The sequence below is a fragment of the Pseudorasbora parva genome, chromosome 14, assembly GCF_024679245.1.
Source record: "Pseudorasbora parva isolate DD20220531a chromosome 14, ASM2467924v1, whole genome shotgun sequence".
Lineage (NCBI taxonomy): Eukaryota > Metazoa > Chordata > Actinopteri > Cypriniformes > Gobionidae > Pseudorasbora > Pseudorasbora parva.
Genome location: NC_090185.1, coordinates 24,455,175 through 24,475,011, shown reverse-complemented (window position 1 = coordinate 24,475,011; position 19,837 = coordinate 24,455,175). Strand labels below are relative to the sequence as shown.

Here is a 19,837-nt window from a genome sequence, read left to right as displayed (position 1 = left end):
TGACACAAAGTAATTTAATGTTTTTTTTTTTTTAAGTTAAGGGAACACCGAGCAACTTAACACATGGACATCATAACCTATCCTGTAGCCTACCCATAACAATTTCTGGCTGCTAAACATTATCGAAACGTTACTGTATAAACTTAGATAATAAATAAATAACCTAAATAATATATTTAGGGCCCAAGCCCTGAAAGGGCGAAGAGCCCTATTGTTCTTCTAAGGATTATTTGTTATTATTATTTATTATTATTTTTTTACGCGACTATTTGGGCATTTTTGGGGCCCTTCCCTTGCTCGAAAACTCTTGAAACTTTGCACACGCATCAGAATGCGCGGCCATCAGGGCCGGGCTGAGGCTGGGACCCGGGCGTGGCAGGGGGGCTCGACAGCGCCCCCTAAAGTGGGCTCTGAAAACGTGGTCTATAAATCAAACCGACTTGCACGTACATATATGAAACTCGGTACACATATAGAGGTCATCGGGCCGAACAACTTTCGTGCTCTAAGTTATGCGTCAGCCCAACAGGAAGTGAGCTATTATGGGTTGTTGAACGCATGCTGTGGAACGCATGCTGTGGAATTTGCGATACTCCTCCTAGACGATTCACCCGATCAGCACCAAACTCGGTCAGCGTGAAGTCAAGACACTGAGGATGCCAAATTGCGAGCAACTTTTTGATATCTCAAACGGTTTGGCCGTGGCGAAGAGACGAATTTATGGCGAGAAAAGGGAAACAGGAAGTGTGTTATAACTTCTGCATACATTAATTCATTTTGATGAAACTTCAGCTGTGTGTTCGTTGTAGGAGGCCGATCACATGGATATGACTTTTGTGAGTCAAAGTTATAGCGCCACCAACTGGCAGCAGGAAGTGTGTCACTTTCAAAATTGCTTTAAATCCCCATCTTATTTTCACCCGATTCACTTCAAACTTCATCAGTATAATGTCATAACATGGCAGATATAGACATATGAATGGATTCCTGATTCTAGAAATACTGTTGTCATGGCAATGTGTCAAAGTCTAATAATCTTTTTATGTGTTTTTGAGACTCTTAGCATGCTTGAAATTGCATGAAACTCAACACACACATCTGACATGCTGTCCAGAAGATGCAAGCAAAGATTCAGAAACGGGCGTGGTAGAGGGGCTCAATAGCGCCATCTTTTGTCCAAAGTGGGGGGTTAGTTTTATCTACAGTCACCAAACTCGGTATATATATTGTACTTTTCGAGCCGGACAACTTTCTAATTTACTGTCATTAGCTCTGACCAACAGGAAGTCAGATAATCTGGTTTGAAAATGAGAAAAAGTTGAAAGCAAGCTCTGAGTTTTTACCTTCTCCTCAAAAGCGATTCATTCAATCTCCTCCAAACTCGGACAACATGAAGTAAATATACAGAAGATGCTAAAATGCGAATGGTTATTGGATATCTCAAACGGTGTTCCCTTAGCAAAAGCCTAAAAAACACAAAATAAGCACACCAGTGCCTGGTTCATAAATAAGGCTATACTCCCACCTGCTGGTTATTCTATATAATCACAGTTTTTTTTTTCTTTTTTTTTCTCAACACTTATGCTCTCATTTAAATGACCAGTAGAGGGCAATATTGTATAAGTTTTCAAGCAAAAAACCTTGCCTCTGTGTGTGTGTGTGTGTGTGTGTGTGTGTGTGTGTGTGTGTGTGTGTGTGTGTGTGTGTGTGTGTGTGTGTGTGTGTGTGTGTGTGTGTGTGTGTGTGTGTGAATGTTTTTTTTAGCCTGGTGGGGACTTAAACCTGAATGCACAAAGACTCATGGGGACTTACCAATGGGTACACAAGCTTATAAATCATACAGAATGAGTTATTTTGAAAATGTGAAAATGCAGAAAGTTTTGTGTGATGGGTAGGTTTAGGGTAGGAGCAGTGTAGGAGGACAGAATATATGGTTTGTACAGCATAAAAACCATTAAGTCTATGGTGAGTCCCCAGAAAGATAGCACACCAGAGACCAGACATGTGACTCTGACTGTGTGTGTGTGTGTGTGTGTGTGTGTGTGTGTGTGTGTGTGTGTGTGTGTGTGTGTGTGTGTGTGTGTGTGTGTGTGTGTGTGTGTGTCTGATGGGGGATGGGTGCCAGTTGCATTTTGATGAGGAAAAGATTAGCTCTTTTATTGCTGTGTGCTTTGGCCAGCATTAAAGGATAAATATATATATATATATATATATATATATATATATATATATATATATATATATATATATATATATATATATATATATATATATATATATATATATATATATATATATATTTCTGGGTTTGAATAAAAAAATTGAAAAAGTATGGAACCATTTAATTTGTAGAGCATTGACAATACCGTTTTATATAATTAGTTTCGTAATTGTGAAAATACAAATATAAAAAGACCTTTAGATAAATACTAAAGTCAACTCGGTCAACATGAAACAAAGGACACTGAAGATTTGACAGGCATTGACAATATTTTTTATATAATTAGTTTAATAATTGTGTTAATACAAAGAAGGTGGGAGTATAGCCTTATTTATGAACACGGCTGGATAAGTCTGAGAAAAATGTATAAAAATAAAACACTTGGCCAGTTTTATCTATAGTCACCAAACACAGAAAGAATAAAAATGTAAAATGAATGTACTTTTTGTATTTTTTTTATCAATATATTGGTTTTCTTTAACATTTTGTATTTGAAGATTAATTCTTAAAACTAAAATACTAACATAAAAAGAACACATTTGAGTTTCTTTTTCAAATAATTTTCTCCAACCATTTAGATTTTATTATTATTTTTTGTTTAAAATCTTGTTCAATATTCATGTTTTTCTAGCCTGGTGGGGACTTCAACCTGAATGCACACAGACTCATGGGGACTCGTGTCACTGTAGGGACCTAAATTGAGGTCCCAATGGGTACAAAAGCTTATAAATCACACAGAATGAGTTCTTTTGAGAATGTAAATTTAATTTTTTGTTTCAAACCTTGTTCAATCGGAATCAGACTATGCCTCTCTCTTTCTGTCTGTCCTTACCCCCCCCCCACTCTCTCAGGGTCACTCTGTGTGTGTGTGTGTGCGTGTGTGTGTGTGTGAGTGTGTGTGTGTGTGTGTGTGTGTGTGGTGGGGGGGGGGTCTCTCTCACTCTGTGTGTGTGTGTGTGTGTGTGTGTGTGTGTGTGTGTGTGTGTGTCACCTTGTCTCTTGATTGTCATAATTTAACGCTTTTATATCATAGGCTATCACAAATAGCTATCACTTTGATGTGAAAAATAAGTTAAAAAAAACCACACAAAATATAACATATCTTTAAAAAATATACAGGCCTTCTGGACTTACAAAATTGTGCATGTATATTACTCTTACCTGACACTGATATTAAAATCATTTTTGTGGATTCTGTGATTTAGATTTATTTATTTATTTATATTTTTAAAAATATTGAATGCCACACATATTAAAATAAAAACATGCATGCTTTTTACTGCATAAGACTGGTGAACAAACAGAAGCTACGGTAGGTCAAAAACACAAAGAGAAGTGTAAGGATAATACAACTTCAGCATTTGGACAGTGTTCTGCACTCATTTTGAAATTGACATTTGACATCATCTGACATAAAATTAGTGAATAAAATGTAATTGATCTCAGAGATGTGAGTGTTGTGGTTCCTGGTCATAGCAGCACCAGTTTCTGCAGTTAATGAGGTGAATTCAAATGACTTTGACATAGTCCTTTTATTTTTTCCCATATTAAATGCCTATTGGCCTTCTGCGCACAGTTAAGCTGATGCCACCGGGGTGGCGGTGCCCCCGGCTTGGGCCCGTCATCGCTGCTCGCAGCTTTAATATTATTTGAGTTCCCAGGGTTAAACAAAAGTTTTAAAGGTTGCCGAATGCTTCATAGATGGCCATGTTCAAATTATGCTTTCATGTAGACTAGTTAAAAAAACTATCGCTGATGATATAAGAATATGGTGGCAAATTACTATTCATTAATAATACAAAGTTTTTTAAAGGTCAAGTCTAGGATTTTAGGGTGTAAACCGAAGCTTTCTTTATTCGCTTGCCTGGCATTTCATTTGTATGTTAATCTGCCCTCTAGTGGACACTGACAGGCTACACATTAAAACTATTGCAGCAGTTCGAAAATTATGTTGACAATAGGCTACTAAATTGCTTTATTAAGCAGTCTACACATATTTACATTAGGCTTCCTAATGCTGTAATTACAAATGAAAACAGAGCATAGGAAAATGCTACAGAGATGTCAGGCATAATATTATGATCTAATATTGGTCCCCCTTTTGCTGCCAAAACAGCCCTGATCAGTCGGTGGTATCTGGCACCAAGATGTTAGCAGCAGATCCTTTAAGTTGTGCGATCGGGGCCACCATTGATCGGACTTGTACAGCACATCCCACAGATGCTCGATTGGATTGAGATCTGGGGAATATGGAGACCAAGTCAACACCTCAAACTTATCAAACCATTCCTGAACCATTTTTTAAGTTTCCATGAAAGGGTGTACATGGTCTGCAACAATGCTTAAGTGGTGATACATGTCAAAGTAACATCCACATGAATGGCAGGACCCAAGGAACATCTGCTTTACCAGCAGAACATTGCCCACAGCATCACACTGCCTCCGCCGGCTTGCTTTCTTCCCATAGTGCATCCTGGTGCCATGTGTTCCCCAGGTAAGTGACACACACGCACCGACCATCCATGTGATGTAATCCACGTGATGTATCGAGAGAGAGAGAGAGAGAGAGAGAGAGAGAGAGAGAGAGAGAGAGAGAGAGAGAGAGAGAGAGAGAGAGAGAGAGAGAGAGAGAGAGAGAGAGTGTGTGTTTGTGTGCGTAACTAGTTGTCACAAGGAGTCTAGTAATTAAAAGTAATTTGTTTTCTAATTTTTTATTATTATTTACAAAATATAATAACAGGGACAATAAATCAATATAACAGGAGCAGTAATACATAAATTGCTTTAAAAAAAAAAGTAAAATAAGTCAAGGCAGTGTTTGTCTCCCTTTCGTATCTTCTGAACCTTGTGTAAACTATAGACAAAACTTAAAGCCAATTAGAAAACATGTTGAAGCTGAGCATATAAAGGGATGTGGATGGTAATACATGATACTTTAAATCCTAAATAACAGAAGTCCAGTCATAAATGAGGTACTACACTAGATTTGACGGTGCCGGTTTCTCCAGGTAGCGAAGGATTCTGAGTAGTACAGGTTTTGGCTTCCTGCAAAGACAACTGGCTGCAAAACCTGAGAAACGTAGAGGATTTGTTGGCAAAGCATATGTGGAGTGTATATTCATAAACCATTCAAAAACCCTCTTCAACACTTAGTACTGCAGTACCGACGGACTAGACCGAGAGGGAAACGATCAAAGCCCCTGAGGAACTTTTTTCTCTTTTTTTTATTATTGCACAAAGAGAACCTACGACGGGAAAGCCAGAATCGCAACAAATGAAAAGGAGAAGCAACTGCATTAGTAGTTCATTCGTGATGATATCTTCTTTAGAAATAAAACATTTTATGCTTTAACAAAAATGAGCCATTTAAAAATGTAAGTTTTGAGAGCTTATAAGAACTACATGCAATGAAAGAAGCAGTTTACTGCACAGTTGCTATAAAATGAGACCATCAAACATTTCGAAGTGATTTAAATCCTCACATATTTCCAAAGAAGCGTACAATTAGGTAGTTAAAAACACTTTCATTGCATGTAGTAGTCTGACAGAGACAACCAGCTCCCTAAAACACCTGGGTACTAGTTTAGTAGTAGAAGACAACATGGTTTAAATGAGGAATTCTTGAACACATTCCTTGATTGAAGGTATCGTTCAGGCAAAAAATGAAAATTATGTCAAAATGTTTTCACCCTCATGTCATTCCAAACTTGTATGAATTACTTTCTTCTACAGAACACTATTGCGTGTGTGTGTGTGTGTGTGAGTGTGTGTGAGAGTGTGTGTGTGTGTGTGTGTGTGTGTGTGTGTGTGTGTGTGTGTGTGTGTGTGTGTGTGTGTGTGTGTGTGTGTGTGTGTGTGTGTGTGTGTGTGTGTGTGTGTGTGTGTGTGTGTAAAAGTGTAAAAGTGTAAAAGGAGGAAGAATCTTTTGTCTAAACATTATATAAAAGTAGTGTACTTTCAGTAGCGGCTGACTATTATGCTACCTTTATGTATTTTTTGGAGCTTGTAAGTTTTGGACCCCATTTACTTTTACTGTATGGACAATGTTCAAACAGATTTGGGATGACATAAGGGTGAGCAATGACAACAGAATTTCTACTTTGGCCTGAATTATCCCTTTATGTCAGGCATTTCTGGAGTAGCCTGAAAAGCAACAACTGCAAATTCCAGGTGAATGATAGTCATCACATTTGCTTAGATGTGGAATGTTTCCATTCGCTGAATGGGTGAGTTGCTGTGTTGCATGGGTGTGGGGCAAATGGAGGAAGGAGAACACAAGAGGCTTCCGAGTACCCCAAAATCTGGGACGGATGAGACGGGAGAGGAAGGCAAAGAAAAGTCTATTTGAAGCCTCCGTGAGGCAGCGTACTCTGAGCGGGCAGGTACAGGATCTTCAGGAAAAGAACCCGGTTGTAGCTGGTAAAGACCTCCTCCCAGGAGCCTCGAGACTAGCTGGGAAGAAGGGACGGAGTGGCTGAGGTGGAGCGAGGAGAAGTAAAGCTGGGTGGACGGGGAGGCTCTGTCTGGCATCTGGAGCACTTGTGTGAGAGGTGGAAATTGTCTGAACAACTGCTCCCCCTGTGGGCTAGAACAAGAACCTGCACATAGTTCCAGCTCCCCAATGTTTCGCTCAGAACCTGGAAACATAATAAACAGGCAAATCAAGAAAAAGCGGTCGAGCATTTGGGGGAGAACAGAAAAGAAATAAATGATTTGATGTATGATGAGTTTCTGTTTTACAATTTAAACCGCATGCACAAATTGATTGTTTGGGTCATTCCTGTTATGCAGTACCAGATTAAAAAAATATATGATTTGTCACATTCAGACACTTAAACATAATTAATTATAGCTTCATTATTTTCACAATGGTATGAAATTATAACAGGGTGGAAATAAATAATGAATAGGATGGAACTGAATGGGGTGCAAGCTAAAAACTAATAGTTTGGGACTTGACAAAAATTCATTGTTTGATATTTTTGATATTTTGATATCATACCAGTGTTGATGTTGTTAACTATTAAAATCGCTTTTGTTAACTGAAATACGCTGAAATAAAATAATTTATAAACATTAGATGAAAAACTTAAAAAATTAGAATGCTGAATAACTTTACTTCAAGTACTAAAGTTGCTAAGGCAGAAATAAAATAAATTTAAGATATAACTTAAGAAATATAAATAACTATAATAATAATAAAAAGACAAAAGCATATAAAATCATTACAACAAACTAAAATGAAAACTGAAAATATATTTTAAAAAATGATAGGTCAAAATATTACACAAAACAACACTGATGTAAACAGATCACGTTGTGAAATTTATGATATAATGATATATTTATGAAATTTTAATGATATCATACAAATTTCTGTAATTTGATCTAACAGAGTGGAATATTTTAAAGTGAGTAACAGGATGGAAAGTGATATTGAGGACACAAAAAAAAACTTTTTTTTTTAATAATTAAAAATTACAAAAAATATTTCGCTTAATATAAATGATAAATTCTTGCAATACTTTGATCAATATTTCTTAAAGCAGCAGTATGTAATATTGCGATATCTGACCTAGTTTGTTTGCTGGCTTCCATGTCTACAATACGTTGCGTTTTCCGACATTTCACAACTTGGGTGTCGAAATACTATTGGGAAAATTGGCAGTTGGTGGAATCACACAGTCCAAAACAAAAATAGATTTTCCGACACGGCATGTTTTCTAAATCTCTGAAAACAAAACATTTACACCCAGCACCTTTAATATGCCCATTTTTATGTTAGTACCTCAGCCTATACGATTTCCTAATATAATTGTAAAAATTTAGTTTAATATGTTTTATATAATAAAAAAGTGAAAATGTGCAACATAACAGGAATGATCCATTTCCTGGGACATCTCCACTTCTGTTTTTACCTGTGTGTCTGTCAGTTTTAGGCTGTCTGTGAGCAGCAAGCTCAGGGCTTTAATAGGAAGCGCGGTGTGCGTTTCCGTCGTGGACGACCCTGAAATTGAGCTGCACAATTCAGGCTCTCCTCTGGATTGGTGCGACCAAATGAAAGGTGACGGAACATAAAAGAACAAAAACACAATAGGAAAAATGCTGGCAGATGGAAAACAACAATGAAACAAATAAATCTTTGACCATCCAGACCAAAACCAAGAACAAATGCATTTATGCTGGACATAAGCAAATGAATATAAATGAAGAAGCTTGCCGCAATGGAAGATTCCATGAACTATATATAGCATGTGGAAAAGTAAGTATAATATCCAAGAACTAGTAAAAAGGGTACCTTGTTTATCCAGCTCCATGGCTGCAGGTGGCGATGGAGGCTGGAGTTGAATGGAAGACCTAGTTGGCAAACCGTGATTGGCACCTTCCACATCACCAGTATCCCCATCCGGCTCAGCATCCTCTCTATGAGACACATAAATCACTTAAATATCATCAGATTTTTATTTTAAAAATGTGAAAACTTTTACTATATATTTGCCTGCAGATACTGTTTATGCTCAAGCAGCAACATTACGCACTAACTAAAGATAAACAAGTGAAATCGCATGCAAGCACCCCGTTAAAGAATGACGGTCTCCAGACAGTTAACTGCACCCACTGACTTCCATTAAAGGAAAAAAATGCCATGGAAGTCAATGTCGTCAACTGTCTGGAGACCAACATTCTTTAAAATATCTTCTTTTGTGTTCAACAGAAGAAAGATTTTTTTTGGTGAACTATCCCTTTAACAAAAAAATATAAGCCTCTAATTTGTATTCATTCAGCTTAATTTGCTTTTAATCAGTCAACAGAAAAAAAAGTGATTAACCTGTTCATTTACACATGTTCTTCTACACCACTTCATTATTACTTTTTCAATCTTTTCATTTACATTTATGCATTTAGTAGATAATTTTAGTTTCTTGTGTAAGAGTCCTGTGGAAACTCACGTGTTCCCAGATGGTAGATTGCACTTTTTCCGACCCATCTTGGTGGCCTGTTGTGTGAAATACTCATGCCGCTCTGATTTCTTCCACATGTAGTAGTACTCTACACACTCACCCACCGAGCGCGTGCGGACCTGGGCGGCGCAAATAAGAAAAACTGACACATTAAAGCACTCTCGTTTCTCTAACACTAGAAACATCAGCAGCAATCCCTACAGGGAAATAATGTTATGAGACAAATTTGGTACTCACCTTGTTGCCCTGTATGAGGTGGAAGTTCTTCCCATAGGCACGGTAGCCATGCTCAAAGCTACGACACTCCTCCTCACTCCAGGCACAAAGGTCTTCTGGAACATTTTTCAAAATATTTGAGATTAAGCAGCTTTCAGGATGCATTGTTTGTGTCTGTCTGCTTAAGAAGGTTTCAGAAAGAAATGCAAACAAAGAGAGACAAGGCAGAGGTCTTACCGTTGAAAACCTTGACATTAAAGCGATATCTTCTTAGTGCCTCTTCTGCATTAAAGTTGCATTTTACTAGTTCATAAAGAGCCTACAAAAGAGATGAAAGAATAAGTGCAACCACTGAAAGACCAAAACAAGACAATAAAAACATACAGTGAGGTACAAAAGATCATCAATGTCATTTCAGAATGTCTTTGTATTTGGCATGTTGCTGCTTTGCTTTAATGACAACACAAAGCCTCCACAAAACCTGATGATCATGTTTTCTGACATGGTTTGGACTAAAATAATTTACAATCTAAAATACAACTTTGTCAAAAACTAGGGGGTCCCACTGGGCTCTATTCTCAGACCATTACAATTTCAATGAACAATGAAACACCAGGTTTTTAGACCACTATAATTTCTTAGTATGGTGTAGGGTCTCCTTTTGCAGCCAACGCAGCGCCAATTTGTCTTGGGAATGACGGATAGAAGTCCTTCACAGTCGCCAGAGGGATTTTGAGCCATTCCTCTTCCAGAACAGTGGCCACTGGCCAGGTCACTATGTGATGCTGGTGGAGGAAAACGTACACTAAATTGGCTCAATAATATTCAGATCTGGTAGCTGCACGTTTCAAGGCCATGGGAGATTTTCAACTTCACTTTCATGTTCCTCCGGTGGCAGCGTTTCACAAAAACCGAGGGTATGGCATTAGTCCTTCTGACAATATGACATTCCCAATTATTATATCTAAACAAAATGTGGAAAAATCCCCTAAAATACTTAACCACAGACTTAACAACAACACACAATCAATGCAAATGCTGAAACAGTCCTATAAGCCTTCACTGTGTCCTAACCAAACGCAACATGAGAGAAGAAATATATTTATTTTCGGCTGCTGTTTTTATTTATGCTGCGTTGTGGCTGGAAGCACAACATACAAATGACAAATGCAGATTACAGGCTTTATTTAATGTAAAAAAGAATTCAAAGTGAGTTTAAATGTACATTTTCATGACCTTTACAGCCTTACTGAAAGCAAACAATGGATAAATCACCTCCGATCTTGAAAAATAAATTAAAGGAAACAACTATGTTCAAACTGTCAAGGTGAACAAACAAGCATTTTCTATGATTTAAAAAAAATGCTTAGTCACTGTAAAGTCACTGTAAAAATCACTGTATTTTTAATCATGCTAAAATTATGTACTATTTAGGAATTCAATATTGTCGGCTACTTATCCCTTTCGTTGCAAATGCAGTCAGTGCGCTGGCAGAGCCCGCTCATGCGCTCTTCTGATTGGCTGTGATTTTTGATTGATTGACCTCGGGTCGGGTCTGGTTTGCCGCTGAAAATCTTGTCACATCGCGTCTAGTTAGGACACGGCGTTAGGCTGTTTAAATTTGCTTTTCAAAGCTGCAACAGAACTAAAGAGCAGCATCATGAACTGTTTATTTCTCCTGCTTGTCTGAACGCCAGGGTATGGCAACTGCCATACTGTCACAAGTCTTGCGGTTTATATTGATGCATTATAATGGTGATACATCCTTCAGGGTGCAATGTTTGAACCATTGGGTTCTCCAGAATGTTTCAGTAGTCCTTGGTAGTGATGCAACGATAAAGAACAGTAGGGAATACCATGATATTGCAGCCCAAACAATCACTGATCCATCCCAGTGCTTCACTCTTGGGACGCAACAGTCTGGTGCTGAGCTTCTTTGGGGCTTCTCCACACCATAACTCTCACAGATGTGGAAAAGACAGTGAAGTTGGACTCAATACATGTCACATTGTTCACAGCCCAAAATTTGCACTGTTGGAACCAATGAAATCGACATTTGGCATTGACAGGAGGGTTGAGGTTACGCATTTTAATTCTGCAGTGAGTTAGGCAGCTGTGGTTTTATGTTTTTGGATACAATCAAGGTTAGTACCCAGACATCCCTTTGAGACAGCTTCCTTGTGTCAACAGTTACTCCTAGTTCGTTGGATGTGGTTCGTCCTTCATGGAGGTATGCAGACATTACCCTGTATACTATAGCTCTCAATACACCACAAAGACTCGCTGTCCTGGGGTCCATTCTTCGTATATCGCTTAATAGTTCACCCAAAAATGAAAGTTCCCCATGATTTACTCACCCTCAAGCCATCCTAGGTGTATATGACATTCTTCTTTCAGATGAATACAATCGGTGTTATATTAAAAAATGTCCTCGCTCTTACAAGATTTAATTTATAATGGCAGTGAATGACAGCCCAAAATATTAAGATCAAAAAAGTGCATCCATCCATTATCCGGTTGTTAAGGCTGACGTCACGCGTCAGCGCTTCCGGGTCCAAGTGCTTTATCTTATACCACAAGAAAAACTACAAACGGTGCTAATATACACACATAATGTGGTGTGATACTACAAAAAAAGCTATAATCATAACCTTTTCCTCCATACCAAAATTCCAGATGGCCAGACAGTGATTCATCTTTTTTAAACGGTTAAAATATTAATGTATGTGACGCTGTGAGCACAGAGACTGTTGTGTAGACTGTAAGTATTTTAAATGTTAAACTTTTTTAAACGTTTAATGTTTAATATGAATAAATAGCCTGGCGTTCAGACAAGCAGGAGAAATAAACAGTTCATGATGCTCCTCTTTAGTTCTGTTGCAGCATAAACAGGTGTCGATGGCATTCTCAAGTGAAACGAGTTGAGGCTTGAACCCGGAAACGGCGTTCCTAACGTCACGACTTAACAAGCGGATAAATGTAATCCACACAGCTCAAGGCCTTCTGATGCGAATCAATGGACATTTTTCTGACACAATTTTGATTAAATATATCTGGATTAAGTTGTCTGAGATTACCGCACGTCCCCTGAAGAGGGCAGATTCAACGATAATCGAAACCACGATCAGCATTTTCTTTTTTGACATGATGCCCAATTATTTATATTCATGATTTTTAGTATTTGAACAGCCTTCATGTTTTAATTCAATGTTGTAATTAGCAATTCAGTTAATTTTATATTTGAAGCAGATTTGTTAAGTGACAGCATTAATTGAAGTTTCTTAAGGGTCGAGATCAAGTTATCAGCATCTCCTGTGCCGCATCAAGCCACTCCCATAATATCTGTCACCAAATTAAGGCACGGCAGATTAACTCTATAGCATGTGTGTAAACCTCCAATAAAATTATAAAGTAATTATTCCATCAAAAATTAATCTCTCAAATCAAGTTGCTGTCTCTATAGTAATATAGACTACACAACATTATATATTTTTTAATACATTTTTATATTATTATTTAAAATTATTATTGCCCTGGTTCAGTAAGGACTATTTCAATAAAGTAGCAGTGGCTGGGACAGATTTTAAGTGTCAACGGCATTTAAAAAGTTGCAATCTAATTGTTTACATGAAATAAGCCTGCTCCGGTCTGAGCTTACGGACCCATTGCTATGACAGCACGTCCAGGATGAGCGTCAAAAAACCAAACAATCAAAGATCCTGCCAAATTGTCAACAATCAAATCCAGCTAACTGAGTTAATTTTAGAGACGTACGAATAATGGTCCACACCCCCGGTCGCAGATGAGCCAGTGAAACCCGCACCAACTGGTCCTCTTTTGAACTCTACGTCTCCAATTATGTTGTGTGGATTGCAATATTTTATGTACATCTGTGATATTGCTCTGCTAACTCAATCTTCCTACACTGCTCTTACGGATGAATGTAAAATCAGTAAAGATTGGCAACCAGAAAGTGCATATTTAGGCATGAAACCTCCAACACTATATTGGCCAGTTTCATTGTCCAGCCCTTGTATATATACACAAGTGTGTGTGTGTGTGTGTGTGTGTGTGTGTGTGTGTGTGTGTAATTACAAGACATAACTTGTCAAACATATCACCCACTATAATTTGTAATAAAAAACAAATTTTAACAAAATCAGTCTAGCAAGGAGTGTTGTTATTTTTATCAAAAGATTCAAATAAAAAAACAATTTTTGTAATTGAAATAAAGCTAAAATAAAATATAAACTAAATTAAATGTTGCCATGGGAAATAACTGAAAAATAAGTACTAACACTGACATCTGTCACCTACTATTACTAAATGTTAATGTCAATGTCAAAATATCAAAATTCTAAATAATAATGAATGCTATAATAGTATATAATTTTCACTTCAATTCAGCCAATTCCAAATTGCAAGAAAAAACAAGTGTTATATCTGAATTTAACCCAACCTGCTCATTGTCTTTGACTATATCTCCCGTGGTCAGACTGTTTGTAGGTCCATTGTCACTGTCTTTTCTCTGGACTTCAAGCAAAAACGTCTCTGCTGCCAGACTGGACAACACATCTGGAGTCCACAACAACTGGTCCTCATTTTCATAGGCTGGGGAAACAGTAATAAAACAGGTGTGGGTCGCAGGGGACTCGGCAGGTCGGTTATGCAAAACAGACCACTGTAACCACAACCCTGTAAAGGACACCAGCTAAGAGAAGACACTCACCTCTTTCATAAAAGGTGTGTGTACAGAGAGCAGGAATTATAGCCTGATACTGAGGGCCCACCATGATGTCCTGATAACCAAAACATGGCACGTTACTACATTTTCTTTCCATTAAGCTGACATTTTTAAATTGTTATAAAATAATTTAAATTCATTTTTATAGATTTGGGGTCAGTAAGATTTTTAATGCTTTTGAAAGAAGTCTCTTATTCTCACCATTGGTGCTTTTATTTGATCAAAAATACAATAAAAACGCCAATATTGTGAAATATTAATACAACATGAATTAATTAATTCATATAAATGAATCTGTTTTGTATTTGAATATATTTAAAAATGTAATTTATTCCTGTGATGGCAAAGCTGACCTGATCCTTCAGAAATCCTTCTAATTTGCTGATTTGGTACTTCACTTTAATAAAATTAATTAGTATTCATTTAATTTAAGAAAATAATAATGGTCATATTATTCAATATGAAAGTATTTTAAGTGTTTTAAAACTTGATTCATTTGCACAGAATGGCCTACTGATACTTTTAACTATGGTGTCCCACTGGGCTCTGTTCTTGGCCCATTCAAATGTTATTATTTATAATTGTTCAATTAAGTATATAAAAGTATTAAAATAAGTATTGGTCATTGAAATAAAGTTGAAATAGCATAAATTATTACCATAGTAAACTACGACAATCTTTTTTCTTTTCTTTTTACCTTTCGGCCATCACTGGAGGGAATAGAGTTGCTTTCTGAGTCATCTTCGGAGCAGCTGACTGAAGTGTCTTTGTCATCACCTGGAAAGATTTAGAACATGTTCAGAGTAAGCCCAAACATTTTTAACAAAATAAAATAAAATTTTCATAAAATCAATTCCACACACTAATGGCCCTTTCATGCACCTGGCGCACTAGTTTCAGCCCGACGCAATTATCATTTTCACGTCCAGCGCCACGTTGTTTAAACAACAAATGCACTCGCGGCCACCTGTTTGCCCATGGGCATGCTGGACTAAAAAACGAGATGTTTTTTAGGTGCATTATTGGAGTGTTGCTATTTTGAGGCAACTAAAGAAACAGTATTATTGTGTTATTTAAAGGGCGTGTTAATATGGTGGTGATGGACACGGCTGACAGATAAGGTCAGACAGGAATCTCCATGGACTATGATGTTTGCAGATGACATTGTAATCTGTAATGAGAGCAGGGAGCAGGTGGAGGAAAGTCTAGATAGGTGGAGGTTTGCTCTGGAGAGAAGAGGAATGAAGGTTAGTCGCTGCAAGACAGAATACATGTGTGTGAATGAGAGAGAACTAAGTGGAACAGTGAGGTTACAGGGTGAAGAGGTAAAGAAGGTGCAGGATTTTAAGTACTTAGGGTCAACATCCAATGGGGACGTGTAGAAAAGAGGTGAAGAAGCGTGTGCAGAAAGGGCTGGAATGGATGGAGAAAAGCGTCAGGTCTGTTGTGTGATAAAAGAGTACCAGCAAGAATGAAAGGAAAGGTGTACAGGACAGTAGTGAGACCAGCGATGATGTATGGTTTGGAGACAGTTGCACTGAGGAAAAGACAGTTCCTCCTAGAGGTAGCAGAAGTAGCAGAGCTGAAGATGTTGAGGTTCTCTTTGGGAGTGACGAGGATGGATAGGATCAGGAATGAGTACATCAGAGGGACAGCACACGTGAGATGTTTTTGAGACAAAGTAAGAGAAGTTAGAGAGGCCAGGTTGAGTGGGTTTGGACATGTTCAGAGGAGGAAGAGTGAATATATCGGTAAAAGGATGCTGAGGTTAGAGCTGCCAGGCAGGAGGTCGAGAGAAAGACCAAAGAGGAGGTTTATGGATGTAGGGAAGGAGGACATGAAGGTAGTCGGTCTGAGAGAAGAGGATGCAGGGGCTAGATGGAGGCAGATGAGTCGCTGTGGCAACCCCTGAAGGGAACAGCCGAAAGGAAAAGAAGAAGTTAGTAATATGCGCTATAGGCGGGTCCACACCACGTGTAAACTCTGCTTGTTACACACACAGGGACGTGCAGAAGCACACAAACATTTTTAAATATTAAAAAAAAAAGGATTCCTCTCTGGAAAAGCATTCAGTCTTACCATTAGCAAATTCCACCATGTAAATAGCGAATCAACCTGGGTGCGAACGCAATTTGCCTTTAAAGTGAATGGAAGCCTCTGATTGGTTTATTGCAAGTTACACCCAAAACACACCCATGACTTATTAAGAGAATAGGGACAACCCTTCTGGACCATGCGCCTTTTCCGTCATTTAACTAGCAAAAGTTGATTCAGACACACCCTAAGTGTACCTCAGATTGTTAAAATAGGGCCCTAGATGTCTTTTTCTGGGCTCAGCAAGATTTGTCACAGAAAAACATGACTAAGTTCCAAACGTATGAGCAGTGTGGACAAATCGGGACAAATTAAAAAGCTTGAAAAATAAGGCAACTAGCACTGACATTGCTTATTAGAATATCCACTTGACAGTATAGTCCAATAAGAGGCATTGAAATGTGATATGCTACCTCTAAGGTGGCTTTGTAAGAGGTCAGATGCATGGGACGTGAGGGAGAGTGTGAGGTCATCAGCAGAGGAATGGGTGTTGACATCCTCCCCTCCTGAGAGCAGATCTTTACCTGTCTGAACCTACAAAAGGACAATTTTCCAAATGAAGCTCGGAGCATTTCAAGAATTTACAAAATAAGAATATTTTACACAGATTAAATCAATGATAGTGACCTTGTCCAGTGTCATTTCAGGCAGACTAGCTGCCAGCTCATTCGGTTGTTCCAGGACAGGATCAGGCATGTTGTACCCATAAAGTGCCAGCAGTTGCTCGAGGGGCATGTCACCACCCTGTGGAAAGGTGAACGAAACAATCCTTTTTTTTAAATATGAAGCTAATTCAATCTATCAATGCACAGCAAGAAGTTGTTCCACTCACTGAATGGGTCTTTGTTGCCATCTTTACCGCCTGCCTCCGCAGGGCCGCCAGGGTCCTGTCCTGCTCCTCTAGGAACGTGGATGCCCGGGGAAGGGCCTCCAGTGGCCCCGCATAGCCCTGGTGGAAAATGTCTACACGACTGTACCGTTGGTCCTTGGAGCCCATTCGCACAGCTAAAGCACAATGAGAGCAGATCATTCTCAAAATTTTATATCAATGAGTTCAATTATCAGTCAATTACATTGGTAAATGTTGGTTAAAAAAGTAATAGTAAAAAATGGCTAATAAAAACGTTTTAAGAAAAGGTATGCCACTTGGTTTTATATTTTGATTCTCAAGCATTAACATACAAGTATTTTTAAAAGTGTCATAAAACTATGGATGCACCGATATGAACATTTTGGCTGGTGCCGATAATTCTTTATATTTGAAAGTCGATAACCGATATATTTGCTGATAAATCGAAATCGAAATTTTTATATCATTTTTGAGAGCTTAATTATAAAGACAAATGTCTCACCCTTAAAAGCCTTGTCCCAAGCACACAATTATAATGTTCTTATTATAATTTATATTATAAGTATCCAATATGACAGACTTGCACTTAACTGTATTTTCCCTTTTTTAAGAGATTCCAATCATATTTCAAATAATTCAAAACCATCATGGTGAACATGTGCATCTGAAGTGTCTGAGTTGAAGGAAATAATCCATTATTTATTAATGGATTAAAACATTAGATTATTATTATATCGGCCTAATTTTTTTATCAGGCCGATAATATTAAAAATGAACATATATCGTCCGATACCGTTATGGTGGCCGACATATCACGCATCCCTACTAAAAACCTTTTGAAGTCATCGTATATACGAAGATAATGGGGAAAATTAAAAAAGGTCAACCGCTTACAACATCTCTTAAAAGACAGCCAAATACCAAACAACTTTCTTTTGAATAAATGAAATGAAGTACTTTCTAAAACTAATGACAGGTCATGAAACTCAGACAATATCTTTACACAGTTTTACCACAAACAAAAAACATCAACCGAGGTCCTGACTCTCTGTGGACATTAAAAATCCCTTGGCACCTCTTGTAAAGAGTAGAGGTGTAACCCTGGTGCCCTGGCAAAATTCCTCCATTGGACCTTACCAATCATGGCCTCCTAATAATCCCCATGCACTGCATTAGCTCTATCACCCTCTCTCCTCTCCACCTATGGCTGGTGTGTGATGAGCGCACTGGCACCGTTGTATTGTGGCTGCTCTCTCATCATCTCATTTGGATGTTGAGGAGAGACCCCTCACATGAGTGTAAAGCGCTTTGGGTGTACGCTCTATATAAATGCCTCATTCATTCATAAATTAATTTTCACCAAAATTACATTGTTTAAACTTTAAATTATTGTTAATTACTCTTCAAAGGCTTTTTCAAGAAATATTTTATATATCTAGAGGATAATATTTTCAATATCTAGGAGAGAATTTACAATAATAATTGTACTAGACCTTTTAGAATATAAGCCCTTACAAAAAGGTACCATAGTAAACATAGTTTACACCAAAAATAGGCATTCATGTTTATACAGTACAAATGTGATAAGAAATTGATCGAAATGGCAATAGTATCACTAAAAATAAAGGTTCCAAAAGTGGGTTTTCACAGTAATGCCATAGAAGAACCATTTGTTTTCTTCCGGTGAAGAACATTTTAATTAAATTAATTTAATCTGAATAACCTTTTTCTGCTTTTGTGCAATGGAAATGTTCAGTGGATGTTAAAGGTTCATTGTGGAACCATCAATGCCAACTAAGAACCTTTGTATTTAGGAGACATGGCCCAGTAACATCTAGATACTGTCTTTCACTGAGTCTCCCTTAGAAAAAATTACATTATACCACAAAATGGAACTCAATTTTCTATGTTTACCTCATATACACTAGACTTAGTCTAAACTCAAAGTAAAGAGTTTTTAAGCACCACGGACATGTTTAAAGTGTTTTTTCCTAATCTTTTTCCTAACAGTTAACGCATCTGTACGTGACCTCTTTGAGCTTTCCTGAAGTTTGCAGCGGTTAGTCACTCAGGCGCTTTCCTGTTAAGTCAGTGCTGAACATTTTCATCGTGACTCCGAACCGGTGCGAGAAGGAAACAGTTTTAGGGAAGTCGAGGAGGCAGTGACAGTAATCTGAAGTTTTGAAAGTTTAGACCTGCCATCCGTCCGGCTCCGCTCGCACCTGGGACACACTTCAGCACCAGCGCTCGCGCAGCTCTCCCGTTGTTTCGTACGGCGCTCGATCTGGCGAATTAAACGCTCGTGAACGCGTACAGACAGAGAGATAGATAGAGTGGCGAAACGCTGAGGAGTGCTCCCATTTTAACTTCCTCCTTATTAGTGACCGTCAATCTTTGCCGTTCTCTGAGTCGGTCGATCAGACGGCCGGGGTCTTAAGCTGTCCGTTAATGCGCGGCTGACGGTTAAAGTGTATCGGAGCGGTTGAAACATTTAATCCTTGTGTTGTTCTTCCCCCAAGCCCCGCAGCTCACTTACCTCCGCCATTCCGATTCTGCGCAAGCGGTGGAATGCCCGGATGTTGTGTAGAACTCCTATTGAACTTACATTCTGACTAACAACACTGATGATAGTCACCAAACTATTCATATAGGTTGTCATCTGCTGTTTGTGTTGAATAGAAATAGATCCTACCGGTAAAATTCGTGAGCAAAATATACTTTAGCGTTTGAAGGGTTCTAGATGATGTACT

The 19,837-nt window shown here is 38.2% G+C and overlaps 1 protein-coding gene across 4 annotated transcripts; it reads right to left on the bottom strand.

Annotated features, from left to right (window-relative positions):
* Positions 1 to 6,076: 6,076 nt before the first annotated feature.
* Positions 6,077 to 19,687, bottom strand: mier2 (mesoderm induction early response 1, family member 2). Of its 4 annotated transcripts, XM_067415994.1 has the most exons (13): positions 19,283 to 19,581; positions 17,070 to 17,242; positions 16,865 to 16,981; positions 16,651 to 16,771; positions 14,841 to 14,920; positions 14,129 to 14,198; positions 13,859 to 14,010; positions 9,637 to 9,718; positions 9,421 to 9,515; positions 9,172 to 9,302; positions 8,520 to 8,644; positions 8,140 to 8,260; positions 6,723 to 6,858 (listed from the first exon to the last, which is right to left on the bottom strand). In XM_067415994.1, the coding sequence occupies exons 1-12, from the start codon at positions 19,287 to 19,289 to the stop codon at positions 8,181 to 8,183; spliced, it is 1,233 nt and encodes a 410-aa protein (XP_067272095.1). In that variant the 5' UTR covers positions 19,290 to 19,581; the 3' UTR covers positions 6,723 to 6,858; positions 8,140 to 8,180. The 4 variants fall into 4 exon arrangements, with proteins under 4 accessions (XP_067272094.1, XP_067272092.1, XP_067272091.1 ...); XM_067415993.1 differs by lacking the exons at positions 8,140 to 8,260; positions 19,283 to 19,581 and adding an exon at positions 19,624 to 19,687 and having other exon boundaries at positions 6,077 to 6,858; XM_067415991.1 differs by lacking the exon at positions 8,140 to 8,260 and having other exon boundaries at positions 6,077 to 6,858; positions 9,421 to 9,512; positions 19,283 to 19,583.
* Between the last annotated feature and the right edge of the window lie 150 nt (positions 19,688 to 19,837).

What these genes read in the sequence shown, in the direction of transcription:
- mier2 (XM_067415990.1), bottom strand. An exon ending in TGGCAACAAAGACCCATTCA is followed by an intron (nt 16,982 to 17,069) that starts GTGAGTGGAACA and finishes ACCTTTCCACAG; the next exon opens with GGTGGTGACATGCCCCTCGA. An exon ending in ACCTCATACAGGGCAACAAG is followed by an intron (nt 9,303 to 9,420) that starts GTGAGTACCAAA and finishes TGCGCCGCCCAG; the next exon opens with GTCCGCACGCGCTCGGTGGG.